At 29.2% G+C, this 15,550-nt stretch overlaps 2 protein-coding genes across 2 annotated transcripts; one reads left to right on the forward strand and one right to left on the reverse strand.

Moving 5' to 3' along the window:
• Positions 1-752: 752 nt before the first annotated feature.
• Positions 753-4,678, reverse strand: LOC140989895 (uncharacterized protein At3g49055-like). Its single transcript, XM_073459405.1, has 5 exons — positions 2,979-4,678; positions 2,823-2,899; positions 2,182-2,293; positions 1,938-2,054; positions 753-1,242 (listed from the first exon to the last, which is right to left on the reverse strand). Exons 1-5 carry the CDS (start codon positions 4,341-4,343, stop codon positions 889-891), a joined length of 2,025 nt encoding a protein of 674 aa, XP_073315506.1. The 5' UTR covers positions 4,344-4,678; the 3' UTR covers positions 753-888.
• Positions 4,679-11,400: 6,722 nt separating this feature from the next.
• Positions 11,401-13,893, forward strand: LOC140990757 (glycosyl hydrolase 5 family protein-like). The gene is made up of 3 exons (XM_073460605.1): positions 11,401-11,931; positions 12,514-12,761; positions 13,113-13,893. Exons 1-3 carry the CDS (start codon positions 11,404-11,406, stop codon positions 13,852-13,854), a joined length of 1,518 nt encoding a protein of 505 aa, XP_073316706.1. The 5' UTR covers positions 11,401-11,403; the 3' UTR covers positions 13,855-13,893.
• Positions 13,894-15,550: the final 1,657 nt, after the last annotated feature.

The following is a 15,550-nucleotide window of genomic DNA, read 5'->3' on the forward strand; positions in this document are numbered from 1 at the left end:
TAGGTGTGGATCAATTATTCTTGTATCATGGGCTTTCTATCCATGTTTCTTTAGGCTAACAATTTTCAATTTTGTAGCCAACAAATAAAATGTATTTTTTTTTATAAAAAAAAACCTCAGAATCCCAATTGGAAAGTGATCTTAGATTAAAACAAAATATTTTGTTTGCACATAATTAAATTAATCTCAAGTGTTTTAGAGTCAAAAAAGGAAGGCCAGAAGTAAGCAAAAAACTAATGTTTCATGTCCCTTCAATTCTATTTTGTCCACTGTTCTTTTTGAATAATCGATAAATTGAAATCCATAGTACATTGCGAATAGTATACTAGACAAAATCAAGCATATATCATGAATTTATTGACTTCAATACTGATAATCAACTTTTCAGAATACATTTGTTGTCCTTTTGAGAATATGTTAAGTGATACCAATGCATTTTTTACGGAAAAAATTGCAATTTTGATTTGTATGTTTTTTCTAATAGTGAATTTGATTTTTATGATGATAAATTTATTTTTAGTATTTATCTTAGTTATTTTTACATTTTTTTTTACTTTTTTATGTGGTTCTGATAAATGTATGATGTCACATTAATTATTTCACAAATATAAAATCAAAAACAAAATCAAAATCAATTAATATATTTTCCCCATTTTTTAGTAATATCAAAGTGAAATATATTGCAAATGAAAACATTAACAATTATCAAATCAATACCCCTAAGCTTTTTCCTGCCTATATATATATATATCCTGCCTATATATATATATATATTTTCCTTTAAAATCAACTAAAGAGAACATCAGTCTGATCATTCAACATCTTTGAATGCTAACTCGAAAAACAAGAGAAGGAAAAAACACAACAAGGATAAAGGGAGAAAGAGAATCAAAGAAGGGGTTCAGAGAGTTCCATTTCATTCGCAGATTCTTGATGTGTTTCAGAGTGATGTGAGCCTACAATATTTAAACCAAGCCATTGCCATGGCCAGCAGATGTATCGAGGTCTGCTTAGGCCGGTTATTGAGTTACCCCGTGTATCGAGTTCGTCCAATTGACGTGTGAGTTCTTCAACTCGATCCCTTAGCCTGGACGTCCTCATATCTGCCAACTTCAATGACTTCTCGGCTGCATCTCTTGCTACCATGGCAGCTTCTGCGGTTTCTTCTTTGAATTTGAGTTTCTTCTCTGACTCGGTTACGGCTTGCCTTGCCTCCTCTAGTTCTTGACGTGCTGCTGCCAACTACAGAACCACGAAACACTAGTTTGAATTGACTCAGTGACATGAGAATATGAATGAATATTTATTATTTTCGCACGACGTAACTAAAATCGTAATAGAGGAATTCTAATCTCTTACATCGAACACCATGATTGAGACATTTTCATCGTTGTGGCATAGCTACAAGAGAAAGTGCGAGCAATTATTGCCCTCTAACAATTCCTATCGAATAATTGCTTCAATTTACAGCATCTAATTATGATCAAATACGGGACGATGACTTGGGTACCGAGTGAGGAGTGGATATTTGCCATTCTACAAAAAGTTATAATCGGTAGCAATAATTAATTAATACAATTCAAATATGCCACATTTTATTGCATATATAGAGAGCTACACCGGCCAATCGCTGCTCCTCTAGTTTGTCCTACTCGAAGTATCTTAAAAAATGACACTCATGGCCAAATGTCTAAGAAATAGAACACATGAAACTTGAAAGGAATGAAATAAGGAGATACAGGAGAACTTCCAATTCAGATTGTAAAAAAAATCTTGCTTGTCAGCATTCAAGAAGAAAATTTTGGGCATCTTAGAGAGCAATACAATTTTTTTCACGTCAATTTCTCTCTTAGATGTTCAACCGCACGGTTAAATAAAGTGATTTAAAGTTAACATAGATTAAGTTGTTCTAGCTCATCATTTATCCTCTAGGATACCTGGGCGACATACTCCTGTTCCACTGCTTGACCAGCAGCAGCTTCTTGCTGTGCTGCCACCTTCCAGCGCATGATTTCTTCTTCTGCAGATGCAATATCCATCATAAGCCCTTCAACCTAGGCACACCATGCAGCAGAAAAGTATCAAATCTATGCATTTTCAGGGTATCGTAAATTAAATAGGATGTAAAAACTTTGATTGCTAGAGGCTGATGTCAACAAGGATATAGAACCTGTGACCTACATTTTCATTTGCCACTCGCTCCTTCTCTTCGAGTTCTTCCACACGATGTCTCCACTCATTGAGTTCCTTGGCTTGTGCATCTACATGCTCCTTGTATAAACTTGACTCTTTCCTTAACCCAGCATCATTGAATTCACACAATACTAACAGTCAGGAAAGGCTTGTTTAATACTATCATAATATCAAAGTAAAATCTAGCAATACAATGCGTTGCTCATTTTACCAAAAAAATTTAACTTTGTTTGTATGTCCTTGCAGCAAAAACTTTACATGGTTGTGTTCACTAAGTTCAGTTATTTTTAGTCAGCTTATCTTTGACGCATAGCCGGTAAGTCAGAGTTTTGGAGTTCCTAAGATCAGTGAAGACCATATGCATTATACTCTAGTCGAAATCTTGAATCCTTGAATGATGTAGGAAAATGTTCCAGGAAATGTAGTACAAGCTAGAATAGCCCTTGTTCCATTGGCCAACATATTGCTTGTTAAAATCCAAATAATTGTCATGATAACGACTAGCATATTGTGTCGATATTTTGATCATATCATAGCAATTCGAAAGTTCAGTGGACAGTCCTATTATATTTACGCGTGCAGGGAAAAAAAGATGGCTATGGCACTGTAAAATTTTGGAACAAAGGTACCTCAGTTCCTCCACAGAATGCTTTAGCTCGATAATCTCAAGCTGTGACTGCTTAATGATATTCTCCAGTGCACTGGCCTGCACGTAGAATAATGATTAACAACGGGAAAAGAAAAGCAAGAAGAAAACAAAATTTAATGCTAAGAAATACGAGTACCAGAGCATATACTTCATCTTCCTCTGACTCGCCAGTACCCAATTTTTCTTTAGAAGGCTGGAATTTGCTGAACTTATAATCTATACCGGCCTCTTTCAAACTGTTTTCTGCAACTTTAAACAGTTGGTTTGTTTTAGATGACAAGTCAACTGAACTTCGCTTCGACAATGTACTTCTCAATAAAGAGCCAATTTGTTCTTTCTCATTTACTAATTGTGTAATAGTCTCACTCAGACTTTTCACTTCACGAGTCTTATACTCTATTGAATCCCTTGTTTTCTCAACAACAATTTTACTCAACTCATATATGGACTCCATTCCGGCTAAAGAAGCTCTAATATTTTCCTCATTTGACTCTTGTGCAAGAAATAAGGACTCAGACAATTCTGATGATTTTTTAGCATCAACAATTTTCATAGCTTTACACATTTGTTCATGGACACTAGACACAAAATTCAATTGATCAATCAACAACGGCCTTTGTGTCTCCATTTTCAATTCATACTCGCTCACCAATAATCTCAGTCTTGACAGCTCACTCTCTATTGTCTCATGTTTCTCAAAAAATTCTCTTTCCGATTCAGCTATTTTCCCGTTTTTCTCATCTATTGATTGTTTCAAATTCTCAATTTCCTCACTTTTCTTCGCCACTTCCTCTCTCAACCCACCAATTGTTGCCTCAAGCTGTGAAACTTCGATGGCAATCTCATAATTCCTATGGTCGACCAATTCCCGAGCCTCATTTCTTGCTTTGACACTTGATTCAATCTGTTTTACAAGCTCCTCCACGATATCATTTGTCCTCTTAATTACACTATATGCCACGGCTGGCAATCCGGAATACTTATTAGACTTTGGCAACCCATTCCCTCCAAAATCTTTATAACTACTAACTTTCCTTGATATCTTCTCGGTGCCACTGACAAGCATAGACGACCCCGTTTCCATTTCTACCCTTGTCGCCTCCCTCACCTTCTCTACCTCCTCTAGCTGCTTCAAAAGCTCATCTTTTTGTCTCAATGCCTCTTCTTTCAACTTAATTTCTTCTTTCAACTCCTCACTGACACTATCCAATTTCCTCAAAGCTTCCTCCTTCACATTCACAGCCTCATCACGCTGCCGTGAGCACTCATCCCGTTTCTTGATGGCCTCATGGCACAACACCTTAAGCCGATTAAACGAAACTTGGATATCATTTTTCGAATTCTCAGCAGCCTCACGAGCTATTCTCTCACGATCAAGCTCTGCAAGAATTTCCCTAAACTTCTCCACAGATATACTTTCTGGTGTCTTAATATCAATATGCACCGGATCATCTGCCTCGACATCGCTCAATACATCGTTTTCCTCGGCACTCGACATCATTCAATATCAAGCAAAACAATATACACAACAATTCACAGAAATATCAAGCCCCCACTACGAAAGGTACATCATTTAACTCCAAACAAACAATCAAAACAAAAATAGCAACAATAAAGATCGGGATATTGCGAGGGCCTAGGGTAAAGTAACCCACAAAAATAAAAATCAATACCCACGAGAAGAATTGGGATTGATTGACAGGGAAGATGATGATCGAAAGTTAAGAAGTAAACGTTTGAGTAGGAAATCGAACGGAACCCGGCCAATCTATTGAGCCCAGCAAAACAGCAGGAAAAAAAGTTGCCCAAAGAACAAACTAGGTACCGATCAGTCTCATTTCTTTGCTAATAAATTTATTATTATTTTAAATATATTTATTAATTTTATTCCGAACAGGTAATTTTGTTGTTTTATTATAATTATAATAAATAATTTGTCTCCATATATATATATATATATATTAATAATTAAATGAAAAATATAATTAATTCATTCCAAATAATAATAATAAATAATGTGTCTCCAAAGAACATATATAATAAGTAATCGAAAATTATAACTTAGTCTACGAATTTCAAATTATGAAACTATATTGACATCTTCGAATTTTACTTTGCGCAATGTAAATAATAAGAATTGAAATAGCTCATAAGTTGATTGATTTTAATCCAATTATTCTTGAATCTAAAGTAGTGTTTGAGAGAGCTTACATATTTATCTTTCAAATTCGGTAAATTTTAAGCAAAAATTATCATATCTGAAACTACTAATACTCAAATATCATATATTAATATTATATTTTTAATGTTTTGTACCAATTTTTATTCGAAAAAGACACTGAGCTCAAAGAGTGCAAACAAATAATTTTTCACACAGGTATTGAATGTAAATTTAAGTTTAAGTATAGGGATTTAAAGCAAATTTACCGTTTTTAATAATTTTATATTATAATTTGACAATTATATCCTCATACAAAATTATTACATTCCACAATTATATTCAATTATTTTTACCATATTTTTCTTTTAGATTCAAGTCTTTTTATAAATATTTTTGGATATTTTTTAATTTAATGTTTTATTTATATACAAGTTTTTAAGAGTTTCTTATTGAATTTATTAAATTCCAATAATATTTTATTACAAAAATTTATTTTTAAAAACAGTATTTTACATTTTTTATAATTTTCATTTCAAATTTTTTAACATATTTTGTGAATTTATACAAATTTTGTCAATTTTTTTTTTAAATTATCAATCTTTTTATAAATTTTCAAGCACTCGTGTTATAACAAGATAAATTATTTCTGATACAAAATATAATCATAATGGAAAAAATTTGTATGAGACGGTCTCACGGGTCGTATTTTGTGAGACAAATATCTTATTTGGGTCATCAATGAAAAGTATTACTTTTTATGCTAAGAGTATTACTTTTTATTGTGAATATCGGTAGGGTTGACCCGTCTCACAGATAAAGAGTCGTGAGATCGTCTCACAAGAGACCTACTGAATCGTAATTACATAAATATTAAGTGTTATATAAATTAAGGATGTTGTTTCATTTTATCAAAAATTAAGCATTCAATCAATTTTTTTCAAAATATTCAAAATTTAGCTTATATTAGTTTTGGAATTTTATTTCCGATCATTTTTGCTCCTCAATCACTTTTTTATAATCTCTAAATGAATTGCTTCAAAATAAGCATTAACTCTTGCAAACACTCTCTAAATGTTTTGAGCACGCACGGCAAATCAAGTTCATATATGCATAATTAATAGGAGTATGGATTTTCAACATGGTATCCCTCTGTTTCTATCGAAAAATATGTACACTGATATGATTTCTATTTAAATGATCGAATTTTTTCTCTAAAAAAAATATCCACACACCATAAATTTGTACTATTTTCAGAACACAGAAATCATTGTGAAACCGTCTTCTTGATCAATTTAATGAAATGAATATATGATCCAACTCAATTCATAAAAAATATTATATATATATATATATATATGTGTGTGTGTGTGTGTGTGTGTGTCTTTATATGTGAATTTCCATTTGTCTCCTTATTAATTGTTTGCTTTACATTAATTATTTATTTTAAGTGTGTCTTTTCATTCTCCTTATTCATATTTTAAATATATGTGATTTTTAATATTTAATTTATTTTAAGTGTGTATTTTCATTCTCCTTATTCATATTTTAAATATATGTGATTTTTAATATTTAATTTTTTATGTCTACTCATGTGAATTTCCATTTGTCTCCTTATTAATTGTTTGCTTTACATTAATTACTTATTTTAAGTGTTTTTATTCTCCTTATTCATATTTTAAATATAAGTTATTTTTAATATTTAATTTTTTATGTCTACTCATATTATAATATGTTATTTTTATCCAATGATATCTTAATTATTTATTTTAAGTGTGTCTTTTCATTCTCCTTATTCATATTTTAAATATATGTGATTTTTAATATTTAATTTATTTTAAGTGTGTCATTTCATTCTCCTTATTCATATTTTAAATATATGTGATTTTTAATATTTAATTTTTTATGTCTACTCATGTGAATTTTCATTTGTCTCCTTATTAATTGTTTGCTTTACATTAATTACTTATTTTAAGTGTTTTTATTCTCCTTATTCATATTTTAAATATAAGTGATTTTTAATATTTAATTTTTTTATGTCTACTCATATTATAATATGTTATTTTTATCCAATGATATCTTTTCATTATGTAAATTAATATTTGATTTTTTTATGCATACTCACATTATAATATGTTATTTTTAATCCAATGATTTAGTTTTTTTCATGTGACAGTTTGCTAGAATTTATGTGTTTAAATTAAATTTTTTTGCAACCGAAATTTTTTTGTAGTTTATATTTATAAATTATTTAAATAAAACACTGTAAAAGATCGTTGTGATTTGAGCCGTCAATTTGGGTTAGGTCTGTCGGTTTGGCTTGCACCGCCAAACAGTTTAAGTGAGTTGGGTTGAAATTTTGTCGACTCATTTAAAGGTGAGCCTAAATGAGCTCGCACGAGTTTATATTAAATATCTATATATATAATATTATCAATTTTCAATCATGAATTCTTGATATAAAATGAAAAATATCAGTTTGATTTTAAAATTGTGATGTTACTATCTTGTCCAAAAATTGTGGGCTGTTGAGACATTTTGGCAGTCACTCAAAATTGAGTGTCAAAGTTAACATTTGAGTTGTATTTTTCGATTCCTGATAATATGTTCGTCAACATATTATTTTTAAGTTAGTTTTATCAGTATTGTGAGGGATAAATATGTATATTACAATATATAAATATTATCATCTCTTTAAATTAATATTCACTTTCATTTTTGATATATTATGGGTCTTGGTAAAATGAGTAATAATAAATTCAAACAAACGAATAAACAAAAGTCTGGGACGAAACCAGAATAATATGGTAGCAGAAATTAATATATAAATTTTTAGTGAATTTATTGATGTTAAGATGTATAACAAATCTTATATCATAATTTATAAAATTTCAACCTTATAAATGAAATAAATCAAACATATATGAAATACACAAAATTTTATTACATATACAATCAAGTAATTTATTATAATTGTATTTTATTCTACAATAATTCTTGTCAAACTCAGTGATTGTGGATTTAACATCTATTAAATCAGCAAACTAAAGAGCGTGTCAATTAAACTAATTGAGTAATCACATATTCTTGAATTTCCTAATTAATTTTTTATCTTGATAATTTGTTTCATTTAATATTTTAAATATAAAACAACATTACTATAACTAAAGACACATTTTTTTAAAATGTTCACAAGGACTCAATCACTAACTCATATGTAAAAACATTTATCGACATACTATATTAAAAACATTCTAATTAATTCAGCGTATTTGCTGAAAATTTTCTAATTAATTAAGAAAAATTCATTTACAATAATCATATTTAGTCCTTTTGAGCTAACACCATTTATTTTATAAGATATTCATCGCAATTCTTTTTTTGTATATTAATCTTTAAATCTTAATTATGACGTATATTATTTTTCTAAAAGTTCTTAAATAATGATTTAATACATTTATTCGACACTTTAATATTAACATTTTAAAATATATTAATTTTATATTGTATGCGTGCAACACTTATAATCATGATTATAAAAACTCAATAAAAATTCTAAAAATGAATTAGGTAGAACTTAAAAAACACACAATTAATCAAAAGACAGAAAATAAAAATTAAATAATTGTCTATTACATATAAGCTACTAATACCGACTTCTAAAGATTGAAGTCGGTGAGAGAGTATAGGACACTCTGTACTAAAAACATAAAAAGTTAATGCTTGAATGAGTCACACTGCAAAGTTAATGAAGTAAAAACGAAGGACAAAGTCGGTTAATAAAATATTATAATGGGCTAAGTATCTCACTTGGTCTCACCTTATCTTTTGTCACTGTACAAAGCGAAAGTTTACGCACTATATTGTTCTACATTTTCTTAATTTTTCATCATCTATTGGTCTTTAAAGATATATTAGAATTTTTTCTAAATATCTAATCTTAAATGTGATCAATTAACCAAATAATTATTATACTTTGTATACAATAATAAATAGATTAATATATTTGAAGATAGAAAACTGAAAAAGTAATGTATTGAGAAGAATAAAAAAAGAATGTTAGAATTAATACTATAATTATCTAATGTCAATATTAAATTTAACATCTTACGTTCGAAAATGTGTTTATTGAGGTAAAAACTATGATGATAAACTAAAAATAATAATTTATTTATCATTGTAACGTAATAATAATGTGATCGTTATTTGGAATCAGAAAATGATGTACTTTGTCTTTTTTATTAAATTGTATAAACAATTCTTTCAATATTTTTAGTGGATAAACATGTTAAATCTATTAAAATTAAATAGTAAAATTTAATGATGAATATGAATGTATCAATTCAACTTTCAATTTGGGTTTCGGGATTTTGTCAACATGCTATATATATATATATATGAAAAATGATTTTTTTCTGTACAATTTATGTAAAATATCAAGTATATATTCTACTCAAATGTCTTATAAATTCATATAATATAGTAAAAGGTTATTTGCATAAACTAATTTGTTGGGTACAATAATTGACCTTGTTGGGTAGAGTAATTGAAATGTTGTGCTTGAGCAGTTGTACTATTTAAGATATTTGATTTGCACTGTTACCATAATCTATAGGTTTTGATAAAACAGTAAACGCTTGAGCCTACAATTGGTATCAAAACCAAGATCACGACTTTGATTTTCATTGATTGCAATTGGTGCAATTATTAAGAGATAGATTATTTNATTTTGATCATTGAGTGAAATAATATATTTAAATAAAGTTATAATTGCCACAATTAAATAATGCGCATTTACATGCATTTATCATTGTATTTTGCAACTAAAATGTCAAAAAAAGTTTCCACGTATTATTTTTATATCATATTCAAAATAATTATGAATCCTAATTTTTATTATTTTGAGTTGGCCTTTGTTATGAACAATCATTGTGAATAAATTGAATTTGAAAATTATTATATCTGTGTATATCATATATTAATATATCAACATAAGTCCAGGTAATAAAAAACTACAAAATGAATTTATTCATCTTCAATGTACACAAATTATATAGTAAAGATATATGACAATTGAGACAATGAAGTAGAATATATTCTCACATATAAAAAAAATATATAGAAAAGAAAAAAATAAATAAAAATATTTTTTTCTAGATATAAATATTTTTTATAACTTTTTACAGTGAGTTGGAGAAGATAAAAGAGAAAAAATATTAACTCTTTTGGGTAACAAAAAAATAGAAATGGAAGAAGTGTTTGTCATACAATGAATTCAATTTCTAAATTAAATGTATACTATAAAGTTATATTTACCGTTCAAACTTTATAAATGCAATGAATTTTTCTCAAGATAAGGGTACTCAAATGTTCCCGTTAAGATATTTAAACAATTAGAAAAATTAAATATATTATTTTTCTGAAAGTAATAGCGATATGACATTAGTAATTTGATTGTGCTAATTATACTTATGAGTTAATATGAAATGTTAAAATAAATGTCATAAGAGTCATTAAAAAGATTATTTATTGTCAAAAATATTATTATTATAAATTGAAAATAGATGACAACATTTAATCAATATTTATTTAAATCAATCCATCAGTACTTTTGATGTGATGATAGATTGTTATAATAATTAGGGGTGAGCATTCGGTCGGTTCTGTTACCGACCGAACCGAATTAGTCATAACTGGACCGAACCGAAATATTTAGCAATAACCGAACCGACCGAATTAATTTTCATAACCGATGAAAACCGAACCGAATTAAAATCGATTAATTCGGTTGGTGACCGAATTAACCGATTAGTTTTAAAAAAAGAATTTGTGATTTAACTTTAATAATATATGTAATTTTTTTGAACACTACAATCTACACAAATGTATAAAAACATAAAATCACATACATCACAAAATTTTCTTTAGAATTAGGGCTGATTTTAAAATTAAAAATATATTAAAATTGATAAATAATAAAAATTTATTAAATAATAGTATTTATTATATCGGTTAATTCGGTTAGCCGATTTCAAAATTTTGACAACCGTAACCGAACCGAACCGAATTAATCGATATAACCGAATTTTTTTTAATTTGAAAACCGAATTTCTGAAATAACCGAACCGAATTTCCGAATTGACTAGGTTTCGGTCGTTTAATTCGGTTTAACCGAAATTTTGTTCACCTCTGATAATAATGTGTAGTTTATATGTTATCAAGTATAAGTGTCTAATAAATTAAAGGTGGCTAGGAAAGTAAAAGCATCCAGTAGAAATTTTTGTCAATTTACATGAAAGAGAATAATAATCAAACAACATTATAAATAAAAAATTGCATATCATTGATTGACAAAANTATTATATATTATACAACAGATAGAATAACATCATTGCTTTCGAAAATGACTACCACATTTAAAAAACTCGTTTATGAACTTACACCACTAATATATGAACAACATTGTTTTTACACATTCGACGCCCTCCCAAAAGTCTTTGATCCAAAAGAACAAAAAACAAACACGAGGATGTTCTTCCATCTCTGTTTTTATGTTTTGGTCACTCAACTTTTCTTGTTATCCACCGGAGCTCTCGTGGCGGCACAGCCACTCTCCACAGACTTGCGGTGGGTCGTGGATGAATCTGGCCATCGCGTGAAACTCGCCTGCGTTAACTGGCCGTCACATCTAGAAGTGGTGGTGGCGGAAGGGCTGAGCAAGAAACCTGTGGATGTTATTTCTAAAGAAATAATTGACATGGGATTTAACTGTGTGAGGCTAACATGGCCACTCTTCTTGTTTACTGATGAGACATTGGCTTCTACTAGTGTGAGACAATCTTTCAAGAATCTTGGGTTAACAGGTTCCATCTCAGGTTTTCAGAAAAATAATCCATCTATCATTGATCTTACTCTCATCCGTGCCTATCAGGTTAGTCAATACGTATACATGATCAACATTCAACAGATGACAATATATTTTACAGACAAGTATGCAGTTTGGCGAAGATCTATTTTTTTTAGGATTACGATTATTGTGTTGTTCGATTTCGTTGTTGGTCCATATTTAAAACCGTCGCTAAATTAACTTTTTTTTTTCAGTGCAAGCATATAAAAGTATAAATGTTCTTGACTGGTTCAAGATGTAAGTGGATGGTGACCTATAACCAAGAAAAATGAGCAAATGCCGGGCAATTAGAGTTATTACGATGTAGACATATTCTTACTCAGCTAGTTGACTAGTATTACGGTGTGTTTGGAAATAATATTCTTGAAAAAAAAATTATATTTGTGATTAATCACATATTTTTAGTTAACTGTACGTAAACTTTAAATATTTTGGCTACTATTTAAACTTATAAGAGACCCATATCCCAAAATCCTTTTTACAGCCGTAAATTTTTTGATTTGAACGCAATTCGAAGGATTTTTTCTCATCTACTCATGATTAATAGATCACCATATAATATTATTGCATTTAAATCACCTGATGTTAAAATTCGAGGTATTTCAGGCAGTGGTGGCTAGTCTTGCGAAGAACAATGTGATGATCGTGTTGGACAACCACACGAGCAAGCCCGGATGGTGTTGCAGCAAGCTTGATGGCAATGGTTTCTTCGGAGACGTGTATTTTGACCCGGACGTGTGGATCAAAGGCCTAACCAAGGTTGCCACCATTTTCAATGGCACCAAGAATGTAGTTGCAATGAGCTTGAGGAATGAACTCAGAGGCCCTAAACAGAATGTCAATGATTGGTACAGGTGTATATTTTATTATACAAATACAAATTTGAAGAATATATATATCAACTAGGTGAATTTAATTAGTAACGTCCCCAACTACTAAATGTAACATTAGAACATGTTCGATTCAAACAAACACAATGTGTCAAGAATATGGTTCACATGATATTCCTCATTATGCAAGTGAAAGAAAAAGTTCAAAAACTTTGTAAACTTACGCTAAGGAACTCAGTTGCTTGACCGAGAATGGTTCCATTTGAATATTAAATTGAAAACAAAACCATCACAGAAAATTGTAACAAAACTATTTTTCTGACTGTTTACTTATCTTGATAATAAAAGTTTTGTTCATGTCATTATAATCGATAGGTACATGCAGAAAGGAGCAGAAGCAGTGCACGCAGCAAACCCAAATGTTCTTGTCATTTTATCAGGGTTGAAATTTGACAGGGATCTTTCTTTTCTCAATAAGAAACCAGTTAGCTTAAGTTTCACCAACAAGACTGTATTTGAGCTTCATTGGTATGGTTTCTCAGACGGCAACGCATGGCAAGCAGGAAACCCGGACCAATTATGCGGGGAAATAGTAAATGACATTAAGAGAGAGGCGTGTTTCTTGATAGACCAAGGGTATCCGTTGTTTTTGAGTGAGTTTGGGGTGGACATGAGGGGAACTAATGTCAATGACAACAGGTTCTTGAATTGCTTTCTGGGGTGGGCAGCTGAATTAGATGTGGATTGGGCATTGTGGACACTTACTGGGAGCTATTATCTTAGAGATGGAGTCGTTGGATTTGATGAAACTTATGGAATATATAATTGGGATTGGAATGGAGTAAGAAACATAAGTTTGCTTCAAAAGATATCTGTTCTTCAGTATCCTTTTAGAGGTAATTCAAAAGTTCTCAAGACGGATACATCTCCTGACTTGTTAGTTTGTCAAGGATTGGAGAAGAATAAACATATGGTTGTTGCCAAGGGCATCAACAAATCTAGCCGCTTGTTGATCTTTTCGAATCGGCTTGAACATGATTCAATTCCTATTCAAAATCATCAAACTTTGGCTAAGCTACAGACTGTTCGAATAAATTTTTTTGCCCCAGCTATTTGACTAACAGCTAGCAGGAATATATTGCTTAATATTTTTACAAATCTACTTACATATAAATATACAACTTCCAATTGTGAATTTCCCTATATATCCTTCTTTATCTAGCTTAACAAGTTGTATTCTTATATGGGTCAACTTGTAATTTCTTTGTTTATCTTAAATAACTATAACTAATTACTTATTATTCACAATTTTCATGTATGCCCTTCTTTATCTAGCTTAATAAGTTGTATTCTTATATGTGTTAACTTGTAATTTTTTTGCTTATCTTAAATAATTATAACTAATTACTTATTATTAATATAAGAGCATTAATATTCATTGAAAACATTAATTCATTCCTATTTTTTCCGTCTTGCGGTTCTACATGACTTCTTGTTTTTTTCCCTACGTTCGATTAATTCTTGTCATTTTTCACAAAATTTGAAAATTATATCTTGATCTCTAAGAATTTATTTTGATGGTTATTTTGAAATCATCTATCCAAACTATATAGTCTATATTTATTTTATTTTTAATTAATGATTATTAATATATGAGCATTAATTTTCATTGAAAACATTGAATTCATTCTTAATTTTTCCGTCTTGTTGTTCTACATGGCTTATTCTTGCATTAATATTCATTGAAAACATTGAATTCATTCCTACTTTTTCCGCCTTGAGGTTCTACATGACTTCTTGTTTTTTTCCAAAGTTCGATTAATTCTTGTCACTTTTCACAAAATTTGAAGATTATTTCTTGGTCTCTAAGAATTTATTTTGATGGTTATTTTGAAATCCTCTATCCAAACTATATAGTCTATATTTATTTTATTTTTAATTACTGATTATTAATATATGAGCATTAATATTCATTGAAAACATTGAATTCATTTTTAATTTTTCCGTCTTGCGGTTCTACATGGCTTATTCTTTTTTTTTTCCCCAAAGTTTGATTAAGTCTTGTCACTTTTCACGAGATTTGAAGATTATATATTAGTCTCTAAGGATTTATTTTGATGATTATTTTGAGATCTTCAATCCAAACTATATAGTCTATATTTATTTTACTTTTATTACATTAATTTGTTTAATGCATTGGATCTTTTACTGTTTCATTTTATTTTAGTGATTATCCGGATATTTTACTGTTTCATTTTATTTTAGTGATTATCTATTTTCTCCCTTCTATGAGTACTCTTTTTACTTAATTATTTGATGTTACGTTAGTTTCTTTGATTTAATAATTCTTGTCACTTTTCACAAAATTTGAAGATTATATCTTGGTCTCTAAGGATTTATTTTGATGGTTATTTTGAGCTCCCTTATCCAAATTATATATTCTATATTTATTTTACTTATTACATTAATTTATTTAATCCATTGGATTTTTAGTGCCTCATTTTATTTTAGTGATTATCTATTTTCCTCTTTCTATGAGTTTTTTTATTTAATTATTTAATATTACGTTAGTTTTCTTGATTTAATTAGTTTAATTTATCGATGGTTCGTGTTACCGTTTCTTTTCCTTCATCTTTTTTACAGTTCAGTTAATCTATATAATATATTTATCATTTTTCACAAAATTATGAGATTATATTAGTTTCCAAAAATTTATTTTGATAGTCATTTTAAGTTCTACTCTTCCGAATTATATATTAATCTATATTTATTTTAGTTTTATTATATTAAGAACTTTTAACCTCATTGTTTAA

This window comes from Primulina huaijiensis, chromosome 12 (genome assembly GCF_012295235.1).
Source record: "Primulina huaijiensis isolate GDHJ02 chromosome 12, ASM1229523v2, whole genome shotgun sequence".
NCBI lineage: Eukaryota > Viridiplantae > Streptophyta > Magnoliopsida > Lamiales > Gesneriaceae > Primulina > Primulina huaijiensis.

Coding starts and splice junctions, on each gene's coding strand:
- LOC140989895 (XM_073459405.1), bottom strand. CDS start 4,343: ATGATGTCGAGTGCCGAGGAAAACGATGTATTGAGCGATGTCGAGGCA. Junction 2,900..2,978: donor AAGATGAAGTATATGCTCTG/GTACTCGTATTT, acceptor TTCTACGTGCAG/GCCAGTGCACTGGAGAATAT. Junction 1,243..1,937: donor AACAGGAGTATGTCGCCCAG/GTATCCTAGAGG, acceptor GTGGTTCTGTAG/TTGGCAGCAGCACGTCAAGA.
- LOC140990757 (XM_073460605.1), top strand. CDS start 11,404: ATGACTACCACATTTAAAAAACTCGTTTATGAACTTACACCACTAATA. Junction 11,932..12,513: donor CTCTCATCCGTGCCTATCAG/GTTAGTCAATAC, acceptor GAGGTATTTCAG/GCAGTGGTGGCTAGTCTTGC. Junction 12,762..13,112: donor AATGTCAATGATTGGTACAG/GTGTATATTTTA, acceptor TATAATCGATAG/GTACATGCAGAAAGGAGCAG.